The sequence below is a fragment of the Myotis lucifugus genome, unplaced genomic scaffold (assembly GCF_000147115.1).
Source record: "Myotis lucifugus unplaced genomic scaffold, Myoluc2.0 scaffold_13, whole genome shotgun sequence".
Classification (NCBI taxonomy): Eukaryota; Metazoa; Chordata; class Mammalia; order Chiroptera; family Vespertilionidae; genus Myotis; species Myotis lucifugus.
The window spans coordinates 5,090,580-5,109,897 of record NW_005871061.1 but is presented as its reverse complement, the minus strand read 5'-3'; the positions used below and the strand labels follow the sequence as shown (position 1 = coordinate 5,109,897).

At 36.8% G+C, this 19,318-nt stretch overlaps 1 protein-coding gene and 1 pseudogene across 3 annotated transcripts in view; both read left to right on the top strand.

Moving 5' to 3' along the window:
• DIAPH2 (diaphanous related formin 2) overlaps window positions 1–19,318 on the top strand; it is a 906,095-nt gene that overhangs the window by 209,513 nt on the left and 677,264 nt on the right. For all 3 annotated transcript variants that reach the window (XM_023750473.1, XM_023750472.1, XM_014452154.2), the window contains 4 exons: window positions 13,311–13,385; window positions 13,465–13,534; window positions 17,236–17,372; window positions 19,137–19,245. In XM_023750473.1, coding sequence (XP_023606241.1) covers window positions 13,311–13,385; window positions 13,465–13,534; window positions 17,236–17,372; window positions 19,137–19,245 — 391 coding nt within the window. The remainder of the gene's footprint in view (window positions 1–13,310; window positions 13,386–13,464; window positions 13,535–17,235; window positions 17,373–19,136; window positions 19,246–19,318) is intronic.
• LOC106696336 lies at window positions 4,927–5,285 on the top strand (annotated as a pseudogene).

Sequence of the window (19,318 nt, the reverse complement as noted above, 5' to 3'; positions counted from 1 at the left end):
CACAGGCGGATCAGGGTGGTGGGGGCCCCTTTTGGTTGCCCAGCCTCGAAAGGGGGACCCTCGTCTTTGCCCCCCCCGGTCCCTGATTGGTGTGGTGGGTCCTCTGCGGTTGGGGCCAAGCAGGGGGACGGGCTGAAGGAGGTTGGCCTGCTGGCCCCCCCAGCTATTCAGGTGAGGAGCAATTGGGGGGGCTTGATGGAGGGAGGGGCTGCGTACTGATCGGGGTGGTGGGGGCCCATTGGGGGTGGGGCCGGCTCGGGGAAGGGCCGCGGGTGGGTGGGTTGGCCGGCCACCCCACCCTCGATTGGGCTGGTTCACTGGCCACAATGGGCGTCATAGTGACTGGTCATTAGAGCATTCCGGTCGCTGGCTTTTTATAGATACTTCACTGGTATGTCTTCAATCCATAGTAATGGATTACAGTATGATAGGACTCTGTATCTATGCTGAACAATTAACTATTCTATTTATTAGTATATGGGAAGCAGAAGGAAAGTATATTTTTAGACATCTCCAGAGTTTTTATTATCTACAGTTTCCCTTGCCTTGATGATGGAATCCATAATAAATAATTTAAAAAATATCTCCTTGGCATTTCTTTCACTTCTGAATTATACAAATTGGTGATATTTTTATAAATTGTATGCTTCATCCAATATTTCTTTATGAACAAAAAATAACCAAAACACTTGTAACCACTAATTGATGATTTCTTTGTTAGTTGTTGATAAGTTAGTTGAATGGGTGGTGTGTAAGGATTGAGGAGTGGTTTATTTCAATCATAGTTTTGTCATTAACAAACTGTATTATCTAAGACAAGTCACTAAAATTTTTTAGTTTCTTTATTTGTAAGATGAAAGAGCCAATATGGGTTCACTTACTTAGATTTCACAACCAGTAAAGCTACAGTGTTCAATGCATGTTCTTTCAATGCAGTTTGTTTGTAAATGAAGACAAAACCACGTGTCAATTTCAATGTTAGTGTTTGTTTTGGATTTTAACTATTCTAATTGAAAAGGTCTTGTCATTTTGAAGAAGGCCAAAGATCCTTCAGCAATTAAAACATTATGCTTTCTTTAAAAAGCATTTATATGTTTTGAAAGACTTACCCTGTATAAATATGTATCTTTTTTGGAGCTGTTTCTAGATTTTTCAGGACCTGAGTACAAGCCAGTTGAATATAGTTGAGTGCTAATATCCCTTTCTTCGGAACTTTTTACTGCATTGTTGTCCTATAAAGGTTTTTTTCTATAAGTCCTGGACATGTTTATTATTGTATTGTTGTTATTTTGCTTTAGATGGTTTTATATCACTGTGCAAGAGAAAAATAATGAATGTTTGGCTTAATTTTTCTTAGGTAAGCCTTAACATTTCCCAAGTTGTTTAAAGATTTTGTGTGTTTTTCAAAGCAATAGTTCAATGATTATGTTTTGAAAAAATTTATTAAAGGTGAATTTATTAAGATATTTAACTATGATTAAGAGTGCATATATGTGCACACAAACACATACATAATTTCCATAGTATCTTTCTCAGTTTTAGGGGAAAGAGGCTTTAAAATTTTATATGAAAATAAACCAGAAAAAAACAACAACAACAACACAGAACAATTACCATTACAGATCCCATTCTGAGACAGTAAAACATTTGGACTTGCTGAGATTTTTTTTACATCCACCATGAGGACCCAAATGGTGCCTTTTGTTTTGGTTGCAGGTATCATGCTAAAAATATTTGTGAACAATACATTTCCTTGTATGTATCTTTCATATTCTATAATGAGTCTTTAATTATATGTTTTTGGAATTGCACCTGGTAGGTGAGAATAACTCTTACATTTGTGTTGTTTAGTCATGAAATTGTAATTACCTTTCAACTCTCCTTACCCCTGTTACCGCGAAAGAAAATTCATTTAGCTTCTCTGATGTCCACCAGAATCAGACAGTATAACATACAAAGTGGTATAGGAAAAAGGGAAATGGCGTGGGTGGTATTCTCTAATGCCTCTCTGTTTTCCTCTTTGCATTTAAAGAACTTGTTATCTTATTCACAACAGGTAAACTTGATGTCAGCTCCATTTCATATTTAGAGTTTACAGATTAGGAATTTGATTTCTTGGAGTTAAGTTCATTTTAACAAAATTCCACTAAACTAAAAGAAATTGCGGAGTGTGTGGTAGCTTAGGAAAATGAGCCAATACAGTTTTCTTGTGGAAGTTAATATTTTATTATAAGTTTGACTAGTTATATTACTAAGAAAGCGACTTTAGTTAGTGTCCTATGTAATTATATTCATAATTTCAAACCTATGGAGAAAATTTTAAATAAGATTAGGACTGTCTCTTGAAACTTTCCTAACAATTTTTAAAGGAGCACAGGAGAGGAAAGTATTTTTTTCTGTAGCCTATCGGGTATTTTAAAAGATTTGGACTTGAGCCATTTCGACTGTCTCCTAAGTAGTTTTGAGAGTTTAAGAAATTGATTTTAATAAATAAAGAACTGTATCCTTTGAGAGAGCATTGTTACTTAAACTATTTCCCTCAGGATATTTTTATATGTAACTCAGGCATTTACAGTTTGTTGTGAATATATAAGAGGAATTTATTTTCATATTATATGAGCAACTAGAAAAAAACACACATTTCCTCTTTTGTGAGAAAGTCTTAAAAACTGTGTGAATACTATAAAACAGAGCAGATATTTCCAGCAAGACATGATGGGGAGAATAAATCTAGCCAGATAAAACCCTCTTAAGGAAACAACGGAGTATAGAGAGAAAGATGAAATTTCTTCTTTGGTGTTTTCTAAGGACATTATAATCTATCTATCTCAACATTGAAGTCAAAACCACTGAGAAGGCAGAGCTGGAAAATTGGCATATTCAACCTTTCTATAAATTGGGTGAAATAAATGGAGAGTGAATGTTATGCTTCAATGAAATATATGCAAATGTTTGGAAATGGTATTATTACATCTAATGGGTACCTTTAATTGGTCAGAATTAGTTCATGCATCAATCTACTATGATCCATAGTTTCTTAGGACACTCAAATGCTATTGTGTTTACTTTCATGTAGACAAACCTGAATAGATATTGAAAGGTTCAGAGTAGGCTGGGGTTGTGCACCTATGACATGAGGCCATAATGTATAAAAAAAAAAGCTTTTATTTCAGGCACCTGGGGGCAGGTGGGCTGAGTCTGACAAAGGAATCAGCAGAGACTGAAGAGGGAGGCAGACTTTTATTAACCTCTGCTGGCTGCAAACAGTTCTGCTGACGTAAGGGTCCGGTCCGTCCTTGGCTCCTCCCGGTGCCAGGTGTCTAGTGGTTATCTAGGCCAGTGGTCGGCAAACTCATTAGTCAACAGAGCCAAATATCAACAGTACAATGATTGAAATTTCTTTTGAGAGCCAAATTTTTTAAACTTAAACTATATAGGTAGGTACATTGTTATTAACTTAATTAGGGTACTCCTAAGGCTTAGGAAGAGCCACACTCAAGGGGCCAAAGAGCCGCATGTGGCTCGCGAGCCGCAGTTTGATGACCACGGATCTAGGCTATGCGGAGCTCAAGGCTGCAAGCTTTCTGCAAGATACCTGCTAAAGACAATAAGTTTCCTTTGCCCCGTTTTATTCTCTTTAACCCTTTCAGATATATATGTTTTTCTTGAACTAATACCAGAGCAGTCACAGCATGTACAAATCCATGTTGCTTTGTTTTTAACATTGTATTTTAATGGATGTATATATTGATAGTGGAATTATCTATGAAGTTGATTTAGCTGAGCAAATTATCTTTTCAAAGGCTGAAATACTAAGTTTTTCTTGGCTACTACTTAGAGATACTGATCCATGATCTGTATATATGATAATGTTGGTGTTGGGTTGTACATTGGTTTTAATCACTTAGGATCACTTCTTTCCCCAGTGCATGTAACTAAGGTTTGGTTCTAACTGCGTTAAAAAACATGACATTGGCAACATTAGTATTAAAATGAGATGTTTTCCTGCTATTAAATAAAACATGTAAACACCATTTAAAGTCATCTTTAAGGTCTTCTGAATCCTTTGAATTAGTTGTTTCATGTCTTACAATTTTACCAAGTTTCTGATTCCCCCAAGAAACTCTGAACTATCATTCATTTTATTTGATGTTCCAGTGATTTGGGTTGCAGTACGAGATTTCACATGGGAATAGAACACCATTAGAGGGAAATAAAATCCTTTGTACAGAACACATAACCCTCTATACTAGCCTTTAGCGCTGCACAAACATTCATAAAGGGATGACATGACCAATTATTGGTCTCCTGCACCTGAGACCAATTGCCTTTACAGCTTATGGGACTCAGGATAAAACTTTCTAATTTTAGCTTTGTCCCTTTTGAAAGATAGTTGTGAATTCAGACAATAAAATAGTAAATGTACATGCAGTCACTACGTACTTCCTGTTATGCCTATATTGTGTATAGTGTACTGAGCTCATCACCCACTATTTCTTTGTTTTTAACTTACGTGAACTGTGACTGAATAATTCAAAGTCTAAATCTCCAATTTTGGATGAAAGGTTGATGTTGTGGGAAACTGAAGGGTTTTCCTTTACATGTATATGTGAGGGAGCGGACTCTCATCCCCTTATTCAATAGGAACATTTATAGAGTTTCCCTCACTTTGTTTCCCCAGAGAACTAGAGAGGAGAGAATATTGTTTTTCATAGAATCCTCCGGTACTTTAATTAAACATACGATTTTCTTTCCTTTGATTATGGCTATCAGTATAAGTGGGCCTTATAAAAATATTGACCTCCTCTTTGAGAAAGTCAAGGTCACAACTGCAGCGTAATCCATCCCACCCACTCATGCTCCTGCTCCTGCGTCACAACTGTTCTCCCAGAGGAAAAAATCAAGTCAGGAAGCCAAATGACAGCCATGGCTTTTAAGGATACCGGAAAGACACTTTGTGGAGCCATAGGTGGTGACTCACCGAATTAGGATTGCTCTAACCTGTCTCAATGGAAAGACTTTGGAGAAGGTGTGTGCTGAGTAGAACAGAGGCACAAAGGAAAAGAATCTCAATGTGAAAGGAACAGTTTGGATGCCTACCAAGACGCTGAAAATCACTACCAAGAAAAGCTTCCTGTGGGGAGGGTTCTAACACTTGGGATCGGTTTCACATGAGGATCCACAGGCAACTCAATAACTTGCAGTGTCCAAAGATTGTTAAGCAGATTACTCCCATCAGTATTGAGCCAGGAATCAAGGTTGAAGTCACCATTGCAGATGCTTAAATGAACCTTTTTTAAATAAATTGACTATCAGTTAAAAAAATCACCTTGGATGTTCTGAAAGCTCAGGATAGATTTATATTTTAAAACCTAAATTTTTAGATAATTGTTTAAAAAGATGCTTTGATTGATTTTAGAGAGAGGGAATGGGAAAGGGAGAGAGAGAAACATCAATGTAAGAGAACATTAATTGGTTGACTCCTGCACATCCCCCACCCTTATTCCTGGGGATGGAGCCTGCAACCTGGGCATGTGCCATGACCAGGAATTGAACTGATGACCTTTTGGTGCACAAAACAGTGCTCAACCAACTGAGGCCTGTTTGCCAGGGCTATCCTAATATATAAAAGCCCAGGGTTGTAAGGACCAATTACAACCGAAGGCTGACTAACCTGGAAGTCCTTCAGTCAGCGCTGGGTTGCCATGGTGACCCAGCACTGACTGCCCTACTGCAGCCTGGCGACCCAGTACTGATTGCCCAGGGGGCTGAGACCCAGAGAGAGAGGCAGGATCTGATCCGCTGCCTCAATGGCAGCTGTTGATCAGTACTTGCCTCTCTCTTTCTCTCGCTCTTTTTTTCTGGGCTTCGCCAGCAGTGGGGCCTTTCTTTCTCTCCCGGCCTCTGAAGGGGCTGCTGTTCAGCCCTGCCTCTCTGATTGGGCTCGGAGATAGGTCCGGAGATGCTGACTGGCATAGGAACCGACCAATTAGAACCAAATGTGGGTGCTGTGAAGAACCAATGGCTGCCTAGGAGGTGGAGCTTCTGACATTGACTGGCATAGAAACCAACCAGTCAGAAACAAATCTGGGTGCTGTGGGGATCCAGTGGCTGCCTAGAAGGCAGAGCATTTGACTCTGACTGGCATAAAAACCAATCAATCAGAACCAAATGTGGGTGCTGTGGGGAGCCACTGGCTGCCTAGGTGGTGGGGCTTTTGACGCTGACTGGCATAGAAACCTACCAGTCAGAACTGAATTGGCCAGCAGAGGAGGGCAGTTGGGGGCAACCAGGCTAGGAGGGGAAGGCAGTTGGGGACAAGATCAGGCTGGCAGGGGAGGGCCATTGGGGGAGTGATCAGGCTGGCAGGGGAAGGCAGTTGGTGGTGATCAGGCAGGCAGGCAGGTAAGCAGTTAGGAGCCAGTGGTCCCAGATTGCGAGAGGGATGCCCAACTGTCAGACATCCCTCAAGGGGTCCCCAATTAGAGAAGGTGCAGGCTGGGCTGAGGGAACTCCCCCCTCCGTGCATAAATTTCATGCACCGGGCCTCTAGTTTTATATAATTTTGATATTATTTTTTGTCAAGATTAGTCATGAGCTATCAATAGACTCTCTCCCTGTACAGCCTGCCCCCATTGTAACTTCTATATCTGCTAGAGGCCCAGTGCACGAAATTTGTGCACTCGGAGGGAGGGGTCCCTCAGCCCAGCCTGAGCCCTCTCGCAATCTTGGAGCTCTTGGGGGCTTACTGGTAAGCTGTCAGTTGGACATCCTTAGCGCTGCTGCGAGGCGGGAGAGACTCCCGCCACCGCAGCTGCTCTCGCTAGCCTTGAGCCCTATTCAGGGCTTCTGGCCGAGTGGCACTCCCCCTGTAGGAGCACACTGACCACCAAGGGGCAGCTCCTGTGTTGAGTATCTGCCCGCTGGTGGTCAGTGCATTTCATAACGACCAGTCGTTCCACCATTTGGTCAATTTGCATATTGGCCTTTTATTATATAGGGTTCCAATGTCAATTGGCAAGTGCTAAATATAGTGGAAAATAAATATATACAAAGTTAAAGAAAACACAAAAGGTAATATGAGTACCAGACATACAAATTATCTAGCATCTATTTAGATTCTAATGCATATTTCATATTAATTAAAATACTTTTTAATAAATGAATGATAAAATGTTAATATTATTAAAAAGTAGTCTTTATGCCTAAAATTCATACTGAATTTTGGACTAGAAGATTAAAAGAACATTTACATTTTTTATTTTTAATATTTTCACAAATAATTTAGTGCAAGCTTCACTGTGCTATTTTACAAGCATTATTTTATTTAGTAGTCACAAAGACCTTATGGGGTATAGGTACTATTCTCATCCCTATTTTGAAGATGAGAAAATGAGCTTAGAGAGTTTAAGTAACTGATAAAAAATAACACAGGTTGACTATGGTAGAGATGGGATCGGAACCTGGATCTGTCTTCTTCTAAAGCACATGCACTTAACTATGCCACTGTGTGGCCTCACAGCATATTTCATTGATGGATGGAGTGATATTTTTGTGACCTTTGAGTAAACTTGGGAAAGGTCTTTAATTTTTAACTTCTTTAGCAATGTAACAAATGTTGGACTGCCTGATATACCTAAGCCATTTATACCTAAGTTCAGAAACACTATCTCATTGTGGGTCAGTTCCTCTTATTCCCTAGATCATCTTCTTGGCTTCTTTTTCAGTCTTCAGTTCTAACCATGGCTTCTTGCTCACTCATACATTAATCATCCTGACTGATCTTTGTATTTGTTTTGTTTCGGTGGCTTATTTATTCCACTTGGTCTCCTGACAAGTGATGGCTACAAATATCACCATGCATGCGTATCACGTCAAGACACCTCATTAAAATTTTTTTAATATGTTGATTTCAGATAGAAGAAGGGAGAGGGAAAGAGAGATAGAAACATCAATGAGAGAGAATCATAGATCAGCTGCCTCCAGCATGTCCTCTAATGGGGACCGAGCCTGGCAAACTAGGTAATCGAACCATGACCTCCTGGTTCATGGGTCAGTGCTCAACCACTGAGCCACACCGGCCAGGCAAGGCAACTGTTTAACTTCGGTAACATGATGGCATAAAATCACCAGTATGTTAATACCTAAAAATGAAACTGTGGATTATACAGCCTATTAAAAAAAAAAGCGTAAGCTCTATTCTGGCTCTATTCTAATAAGCTGCCTTACCTAAACCTGGATTGGAAGTTTTATTGGAGTTTCCAGATATCTTTTCTTAACATTATTTGGTAGATTTCTTATGAAGCTAGGGCTTTAAATATAATAGAAACAGGGATTGAAAGGTACTTATCACACCTAAATGAATGAAGTAAACTGTCCAGTAATACAAACCATATATTTGTGTGTCTAGACATAGACATAGTTATAAGTTCAATGCAGTTCTGAACAACCAGTGATTCTTCTTCAGTGAGTTATTGGTGGAGCCATTAGCCAGCTATTGTTTTAGAAAATTGTACACTGGTCCTGTTATTAATTTTTAATGGTATGTTTCAAATAAGCATGAGCTTTGGAGTCAGATCTGGGTTTGAGTCCTAGAAATCATACTTGCTGAGTGATGTTTGGCAAATTACTTGACTACTTTGCTTCTCAGTTTCCGTGTCTGAAAATAGTGTTCAGAATGGCTGAAGTTGAAAAGATTGACAGTATGAAGTGCCTGGAAGGATTTGGAGCAATTGGAACTGTTACACTTTGCTGAAGGAATTCCACTTTGGAAAGTAGTTTTGTAAAAAAGTTAAACATACATTTACCATAAGAGCCAGCAATTCAACTCCTAATTGTTTTCCCAAGCAAATGAAAACATATGCTTACACAAAAAACTTACATGTGAATATTTGTAGTAGCTTTATTCATCATCACCAAAACCTGGAAACAGTTTAGATGCTCATCAACTGATGAATGTATAAAATAAATTGTGGCATAACCATACGATAAAAAGGAGTAGACTGCTGATCCATGCACCTAATTGTTGAATATAATAACATCTATGCCAAGTTAAAGAAGCCAGACACAGAATCCTGCACATTGTGTGATTCCATTTCTAAAGATATTCTTGAAACAGCAAAACTATAGGGACACAAATCAGATAGGTGGTTGCCAGGGACCTGGGAGTAGGGAAAAGGGATTGACTGCAAAGGAAAAAAGAGAAAATATTTTGAAGTGATGGAAATGTTGCATATCTTGTTTGTGTTGGAGATTGCATGACTATACCTTTGTCAAAATGATGAATTTTTCTGTATGTAAATCATATATTAGAAAAAAACAACTTGTGTTTTAGAGTGGTTATGGAAATTATGAGAGATCAGTCTCCTTCCCCATTTTTTCTTCTGTTTGGTTGTTCATTATCCCTGGCTGCTTCTATGCCTCTTAGAAATTTAGGGACCATGATAAATTGCAATTCCTTGTTTCAGAGTTGAGATATAATAGAAAATTTGTGTTTATCTGTCCTTAAATTTGTGTTTATCTGTCCTTAAATTTGTGTTTATCTGTCCTTATTTGCAGTCTTGGAATCAGATTTTAAATCAAGTCATCAACTGTATTTTTATTTATTTTTTTTATTGATTTCAGAGAGGAAGGGAGAGGGAGAGAGAGAAACATCAATGATGAGAGAAAATCATTGATTGGCTGCCTCCTGCATGCCCCCTATTGGGGATCGAGCCAGCAACCCAGGCATGTGCCCTTGACTGGAATCAAATCTGGGATCCTTCAGTCTGCAGGCCAATGCTCTATCCACTGAGCCAAACCAGCTAGAGCCCTATTTTTATATTTTTTAGATATTCCAATTAGTACTGAATAACTCAGAGCTGGAACTTGCATGCTCTGTAAAATATACCAAATATACTTGCTTTGACTGGATTCTGTATCTCTGTCCTGTGGCAGTGGGAGTGTTCAGTATGGTTGGCAGGGTGTATAAAGCAATCTTGAGTTTTGAGCCTCAGTGCTTCCTGAGAAAGGCTCTTCCACTTGGTAGCGAACCATGTTTCTATATCACTGGTTCCCAAACCTGAGCAAGCATCAGAATTACCTGGAGTAGTTAAAACCCACATTGCTTGGCCCCACCCCCAGAGTTACTCATTCCATAGGTCTAGGTTGGGGTCCAAGAATTTGCATTTCTAATGAGTTCCTAGATGATATTGATGCTACTGGTTTGGGACACACACCTTGAGAACCACTGATTTATGCTTACTTCTTGTGTTACAGTGTCAAAATTCCTGCTTAACTATCATAGCCAGCATTTTGTTTTTAAACTGCTTATGAGTCATGGGGAGAGGGAGAGAGTGGGAGAAAATAGTGTTTGGCTAGAGGCCACAAAGTGTCCAGTGCCTAAAAGCAGAGAAATGATGCTGGCAAGAGAAAAAGGTAAAAAAAGGGATGTCTAGTTGCCCCCTTTCTTTTATCCTTCTCATGCTGCATCATTATCATTTTATCCCCTTAGCAACAGGCTCCCTTTGGACTCCTATTCTCTGTCAAAGTTCTGAGGATTCTTACTAGGCCTCCTCTGCCCATTGGCCTAAGATATTCTTGGTTAAGACTTTTCACGGCCTAGTTTGTTACAAATAGGCCCACCTCCTCACACTTAAGTTTCGTGATTGTGTCCTAATTTTTCCAGACCAATAGTAATTTGCACTAAATGAAATCAAAGTACCATAAACTGCTCAATTTGAAGCAGTCTGGGGTGTGTAGGGTGGGTGACTGATTTCAAGTGAACAGATATAAATCATGCCCTTGTATCAAACAATTTCCTAGCCCCAGGAAGAAATCACCCTAATAATATTAATAGTACTAGGTATAAAAAGAGTACGAGTAAAATTTAGAATCTTAAAAACAATTTGTATGCGTTAAATGTGAGGAATTCAGAGATCATTTTATCCTTCCCAAATGCCAAATGAGATCTGAAATTTGGTCAGAACTATTATTTTAATATTGCTGTAGGGTATGTTGTGCTGTAATGATATCTGCTGATTTCTCTCTGTGATGGATTAAATATCATTTATTATGCTTAGAGCTGGTGTCCTTTTATCCTTCCACCACTGCCCAGCTGATTATCAAGAGTCTTTAGAGAAAATTGCTCATTGTACTGGTTGATTACATGCCTCAATTGAATAGTAGCTTGCTGCCAATTATCATTACAATGCCATATTGATTTTTTTCATTTCCACTGTGAAAATTAAAGCAGAATTTGTTTAAAATGATATTGTGGATGTGATTGGTTTTGAATATTTGAGCTATTTTTTAAAATATCTTTTCAGTGATCTAACGATTCTTACTGATATTTTCTTATAAATTTAGCTATTTTGTTGATAAGCTTTACCTCATGAAGACATGAAATGTAGTTTAAAGACTGAAATAGAAATATAGTCATTGTTTAAATATGTATAGATTTTAATTTTTGCTTTATAGGAGTCTGCTATATATTAATTTACATTTGTGAAGTTCTTGGGCAATATGAGACTACTGATTCTCTTAATCACACAAGTCAGTAAGTTTATTTAAATTTGAATTAGCAAATATTTACTTAGTGTTGACTATATATAAGCTAGCCTGCTAAGTATTATTGAAGCCAGAAAGATAAATGAGATAATATAACTGTCTTCACAGAATTTTTAATACAGAAAGGTATGTAAGACATGTGTGACAAGAACGACATAATCAAACAATAAGAAATAAAGATACATGGGTGTTCAAAGGAACAGTTACTCCTATTTGGATGGAAGGCTTATGGGGAAAAACACTAATGGAGGAATTGACAGTCAACTTGAGCCCTGAAGGATTTGGAGAGATGGAGTTGGGGTTGCCTTATGGGAAGAAACATAAATTAAGAAATGCAGGGAAGTGCAGGGAGGACTCCAGGAACGACAGTGTCTGACTTTCACTAGAACATGTGGTATAAGGCCCGAGGCTGTAAAGGTAGGTTGACGCTAGATCAGAGTCAGGATTTGAAATGTGTGAGGTAGTGCAGAGGAAAACTTTGGACAAAAGACTAGTTAAGTTCAATCAAGTGTGGTATTTTGTAAAATGAATAAAAGAACAAATGAAGCTGCAGAGAACCTGGTTGGGAGGTTCCTGGCTTGTTAAGGTGACTAGGGCTACACTAGAATGTTAGCAGAGACAACGGAAAGGAGGGCCAGCGCATGTGTGGGAGACCTTCTAGAAGTAGAATATTCAGGACTGGATAATAAAAAGTCAAAGGAAGCTCTACCTGATTAGTCTCCAGCCTTCTAGCACACATGGGACTTCATCTCCTGCTGCTCACCCAGGCCCCATTATTCAGCTCTAGCCACTCAGGTTTCCTCACAGCTCCTGGAATTTCCAAGTACACTAGCTACCACCTCAGTACCCAGTTGCACTTATTCCCCCTCCTGGGAAAGTCCTTATTTTCATCAAGGCTCTACACAAATGCCACCTTATCGAGAATTTGTCCCCGACCACTCCTGTTCCATTTAGCAATGTTTATTTTTGTTCATCGCACCAAAGCAGTGACATTTTATTATATGTTTATCTGGTTATCATCTGTCTCCCTCTTTGAGACGGTAACCTATATGAGGGTGAGGGCTTACTTTTGATGCCTGTTATATATCTATCACCTAGATAGAACATGCTGGTACAACATATATGCACTCAGTAAATATTGATGAGGGGCCCTAGCTGGTTTGGCTCGGTGGATAGATCATTGGACTGCAGACTGGAAGGTCCCGAGTTCGATTCCGGTGGGGGGGCACGTGCTCGGGTTGCCGGCTCAATCCCCAATAGGGGGTGTGCAGGAGGCAGCCGATCAATGATACTCTCTCATCATTGATGTTTCTGTCTCTCCCTCTCCCATCATCTCTGAAATCAATAAAAATATATTGATGAGGGGTCACAGATTATGCAAATATTTCAAGTCTGAATGATTAAAAGTATAGTGGTATAATTAACAACATGGAAGAATGGAAGAGGAGTTGATTTTGGGAAGCAGGGGCACAGAGGAAGATAAATTTGGCTTATAAGTTTAGGTTTAAGTATTTGTTGTTGGAGAAACAACCAAGGCAGGGCTGTGGAGTGGGCAATCTAAAATGTGAAGAGAATTGTGACATTGAGGTAAAGATCTTGAGTCATCCTCACAGAGGATGCTTGAAGCAATTGGAGTAGAAAAAAGAATGATGAGCAATATAAAGATAAGATTATCATATTTGAAAATCAAAATTTCATTGTAGATACTTCATGTTTTCAATATACAAACTGATTTATGCATTTTTTGTTTGTTTATTTCCTAGCTGGGTTAACAACTTTGGCCATGAAGGTCTTGGACTCTTACTGGATGTGCTGGAAAAGCTTCTGGACAAGAAACAGTAAGAATAAACATGAAAAAATCACCGAAGGGGAAATGTTTAGGCACAGTATAATAGGTTTTTCTTTTCTCTTATTCAGGCAAGAAAATATTGACAAGAAGAATCAGCATAAACTTATTCAGTGCCTCAAAGCATTTATGAATAATAAGGTAAGTAGTGTTTATTTCTGCCTCTGTCACAAAGGGTGAGAACTTACCCAACAGTATGAAAGTATGAAACATACACAATAGTTTGTGCTTATTCAGTTTACAGAAAGGTCTTTCTGATGCAAATCATCATGGTTCATTTAAATAGTATTTAAAATATATTTTCCTTCACAAAATATTTATTGGTAAGTTTTTACAATCATGCAAACACATAAGTCTTATTCCCAAATTAGATAATGCCTTTTTTTCTTTTATAGTGGAGAAAAATTTAGATGTCAAATATTGAATAGAATTTTCTTAGTGTTTTTATTCCTTTGAAAAGGAAAATTCAAAGCCATGATTTGACTTGTTTGCTAAGAACATTATAAGGTTAAGATTTCTCTCTTATGTTCAATTAATGTCAGTTAACATATGTAAAATACATTTCTGGAAAATAGTGTGGGGTTTTCTTGCATTATGAGGGACTCAACGAAATAATCCATACAAGGGTTTTTTTTCTAAAAGTAGTTTGTGCTAAGGTTATGAAGTTAAAGTTGTTGTTTTTTTAAATTTATCTTTATTGTTGAAAGTATCACAGATGTCCATTTGTTTTTTTCCCCATTGATCCCCTCTACCCTTCACCACCCCCTCCAAGCCTTCACCACACTATTGCCTGTATCCATGGGCTATGCATATATGTTCCCCGTTTAATCTCACCCCACTCCCCCAACTCCCACCCACACCTCTTCTGAGATTTGTCAGTCTGTTCCATGGTTCCATGTCTCTGGATCTATTTTGTTCATCAGTTTATTTTGTTCTTAGATTCCACATATGAGTGAGATCATGTGATACTTGTCTTTCTCCAACTGGCTTATTTCACTTAGCATAATGCTCTCCAGGTCCATTCATGCTGTTGCAAATGTTGAGTTCCTTAAAGTTATTTTTTTCTATAAACTATTTTGTTACTGTCTTAGAAATGATTTGCTTTATATTTCCATAAGTAAAATACCACTGCTTAATTTACTAATTACTTAATTTCCTTTAGATGGTATTTTAAGAATCTCAAATATTAACAGACATAAATAATTATAACAGTAAGCAAAAACTTGCCAAATGTGAAATATAACTATTAATAATTAATGCAGTAAGATAGTCTAAGTAATCTTTGAAGGCTTTCTTAATTATATGGGATTACATGTAAGTGTGTATATACAGGGTGGGGCAAAAGTAGGCTTACAGTTGTGAATATGCAAAACACAGTGTTTATTCTTGTAGTATTATTAATTAATTATTGTATTTTCCATGCAAACATAATGGTTTGACTTAGATTGTTCTAAACTAAGGTTAAGTTAGGGCATGTTAATATCTAGCACATAGAGGCTCAGAACATGAATACATGGTGGATATTTTAAATTATAGGCATATGAAATAATAGGCAAAATATGCATTCAAAATAAAAATATATAGTGATAAGTCCACTTCGTTTTGGAATAAATTGTCATAATCAAAGAATCAAAGTTTCATCTGAAATGACTTAAACATCAAATTTGTTGGCCCTAAGGAGTTTATATTACCTACTTCAAAAATTATTTTTCCTTATAGAGTGCATGTCAGAATAGGATCATAAAAAGCTATCAATTTCTTCTTAACTTCCTTTGCTGTAATATTGCTCTGAGGTTTAGATTTATGTTTTTTCATTATTACTCATACCTTCATTTTTATTATCAGTATATCCCTACATATTATAAAATACTTTTAAACAAGTGAAAATTTGAAAATTTAAATGATTTCACTCTCAGTATGATTTTTTTTCTTTTTTTAAATCTTTATTGTTGAAAATATTACATATGTCCCCTTTTTCTCCCCATCCCCCACCACAAGCCTTCACCCTCCTACTGTCTGTGTCTATTGGTTATGCTTACATGCATGCAAGTTCATTGGTTGATCTGCAAGTTCATTGATTAGGACAGTCACAACTATGAGGACTGCTGCACACAGCATATATGTCAAACAATAAAATAATGCCCCTCAAAGACATTGATCTGTACCCCCTTCTCCCACCCTCCCCTGCTTTCCCTCTGAGATTTGACAGTCAGTTCAATGCTTCTTTGTCTTTGGATCTATTTTTTGATCATACTTTTTTTAAATTTTGTTTTATTGCTTAAAATATTACAAAGAATATTATATATGTCTCCTTTTTTCCCCCTTCTTGACATTTCCCCAGCTTCCCCTATCCCCCAGTGTATTATGTCCATTGGTTATGCTTATATGCATGCATACAAGTCCTTCGGTTGAAAATTTAAATGATTTCACTCTCAGTATGATTTTTAAAGTTGTTATTTTAAGTTTGGTAATTATGTGGTAATCATCTGTCAGTTTTACACCTGTGCTTTTCACTTATTTTTTTTACTATTTATTATCCACTGGCCACCTTTATGCATACATATTCCTTCTGTTTTCTTTGCTGCTTTTATATTTTGTCTCTTCCATTTCCTTTTATGTTTTTTTCTTTTATTTCCTTATTTATTTTGACCTCTGCTAAAGTTACATTTAAGAGCTTTAGTTATTTCCCCATGAATTCTTTTAGAAGTTAAATTAGTAACCATGAAAGTCTTCATATGCTTGGTACTTAACTAAAGGTTAGCTTGAAATGGCCATTTTACTCTGATGAAATGTTGTCAGATTTCACCATTAGACTATAAAAAACACACAAACCTGTTTCATCAGAAATCTGAGAAATACTTTGTGGGACAAAGATCAAAGAATATATTACCTTAATGTAGTGAAAACCCACATTTTGGGCTTTCTTTAAAATGTCTATACCTATTCATTTTTATAATGCACACTTGCGCACACATATTCAGGACTGGAAAGGGGTGTCTTCTCTGCCCAGTTGAATGTGACACTTATTGAAATCCAGGTGCCATTTCTTTGGGTTCATAGCTTTCAGAATTCAGCACAGCTGCCTGAAGGGAGAGGATAACAGAGAAGGTATAGGCCAGTGATGGCGAACCTATGACACGCGTGTCAGAGGTGACACGCGAACTCATTTTTTTGGTTGATTTTTCTTTGTTAAATGGCATTTAAATATATAAAATAAATATCAAAAAAGTCTTTGTTTTACTATGGTTGCAAATATCAAAAAATTTCTATATGTGACACGGCACCAGAGCTAAGTTAGGGTTTTTCAAAATGCTGACACGCCGAGCTCAAAAGGTTCGCCATCACTGGTCTAGGACAATCTGTACAGAGGCTTCTTGCTTTCCCTGGAATATAGCATACAGAGAGCTTTTCAACATTTCACCCCTTTTGTTCAACTTAATGTTTTATACAAACATATTGGAGAATTTAACCATGAATTGCAGATATCTCCAGGGAGAACCAGTGACATAAGTGGAATTACTTTAGAAAATCATATCAGTATGTGCTTTACATGTTCTTCTTTGTTGAAGAAATACTGATTGTTCCCATATTTCTCTCAGATCTTTATGGAATTTTAGACAGGCTAATGGAGATCATATCTGATCTAGGGCTAAAAACTCCAAGATGCAGTCATTTCAAATAAAAAACAAAGACAAATAACTGCTTGTTTAAAGAACGTTCATATAATTAGGTAGAACCTTATTGTGGAGGTATGGGTTTTTAGAAAATCATTGTAAGTTGTATTTCTTAAATTAAAGATATGTTCCAAAGACATTGTGAATGAAAGTTCTTTTTTTCTTAAGTTTGGATTGCAAAGGATTCTAGGAGATGAAAGAAGTCTTTTACTATTGGCAAGAGCTATTGACCCCAAACAACCCAACATGATGACTGAAATAGTAAAAATACTTTCTGCTATTTGCATTGTCGGAGAAGATAACATGTAAGTATTGCTATGTTATATTAATTGCATAAAAATGACACTTGAGAAATTAATAAGTCCTACTTGTATGCTGTTTCTTTAGATAACTTGCATGAAAATAATGTGAAATTTTAGCAAAAAATTAGTAGCATTTTTATCTTATCTATTTACATTTTAGCTTTGTTTGATTCTTTGAAAAATAGGTTTAAACAGATGGAATCCTAATGGGAAATTCTTCAAAGTTGGATTCAAAGTGAATGAATAGAATTTTGTCTTGCTTACGGTAAAGCAATTACAAGAAATATATGATAATAATCAGAGTAACTTTGGCTATACACACACATACACTTACACACACACACACACACACACACGCCACCCCTACCCCTGCACCCCCCCCCCCCACATACACATGCACATCACAAAATTTGGCTACTTGAACTAATTAAATTAACTAGATTCTTTTATTTTGTACTATTATTTTATAGAAGTATTTTATCTGCCTATGGTAAGTGAAAAGATAAAGCAATCATTCATAGAATGAAATAAACTAATCTGTTAAAAAAGAAAGAACAGAACGTCTGGGTAATTTTTTAGAAAGTCTGTGGTAAAAGTGCCAGTTTCAGCATACGTTGCTGACCCTGCATTAGATCATTTCTTCTTATGGAAATAATATTGAATCAGAAGCAAAATTTCAAATTTAATGTCATTAATATGTCTAGTTAATAAGAAACAATTGTGATAAATAATGAAATACCTGCTAAGGACATGAACTAAAATGTTTCCTCTACACACTTTGCGAGCCAGCAGTAATTTCCATTTGAATCTGAACAGGGCTATGCAAAGAGTTAGGAATATTCTAATGCATTGACTTTTTCATACCTGCTAGAATAAAATGAGATGTTGGTTAGTGCTGGCTAATGTGTCCTTAGAAACCAAAAGACAAACAAAAATATTATCATATGGCATTAAATCTTATCTCAGTGAGAACAAACTATAAATGAGGTAACATATGCAAAACTGAGGCTTCAGTACTTAATTCATACAATACATCCTACCCTGCTATATTTGATATGCTTTAAATATAATTTCAGATATAATTTTATAAGGGTAGTATACTACATAGAATTGAATTTGATTCAGATGCTGTACAAGAGATAGTCTTTATTATTTTGTTCAGGTAACTGAGTTTCTTGTGCTAGGTGATTATAGATGCTTCTCTAATTGCCTAGGCATTCTCTTTCAGGTATTGTTTATTCCATTTTCAAAGAATGTTAATGTTTTTAAGTTCTTTTTAAAATTTTTTACTCTTTCTAGCACTTTATTATAAAATTTCATTCGGGAGAGCATTTGAGATCTTATAAAATTTCAAAATAAATAAATAAATACAATTACAGTCAGGTTACACTTGAATAAACTTAATATTTGTAGGTACCATTTGGGCTTGCAGAGATATTAATTAATATCTGTTACACAAAATATCAAAACCTGAAATTTTAAATTTCAGTGTTTATCAGTTAAGTATCTTTTGAAAACTGTCACCCAGAAAAAAAATGTCCTCAAGATTTTTAAATTGAATTTTCTTGTTGATGCTCTAAAATTATTTAATGTTATCAATATTTGATGTGTTGAAATATGCAGATAGAAACACAATTCTTTAATTGTGGTGATCTATCTACTGATCAAGCACCAAAAAGAAAGCAGGGAAATCTGATAGAGAAAACCCCATATTCACAATGTGTGTGTGAGATATGTTTCATTCCTTTTCTATTTTTTTCTCTCTAGTCTAGAGAAACTTTTAGGGGCTATAACTACAGCAGCAGAAAGATATAACAGAGAACGATTTTCACCAATTGTGGAAGGGTTAGAAAATCATGAAGCTTTGCAATTACAGGTGAGTCTAGTTTTGTCTTAAATTGCTTCTAGAATTATATTTAGAGGACTCATTTTGTGTGATGCCATTTGTG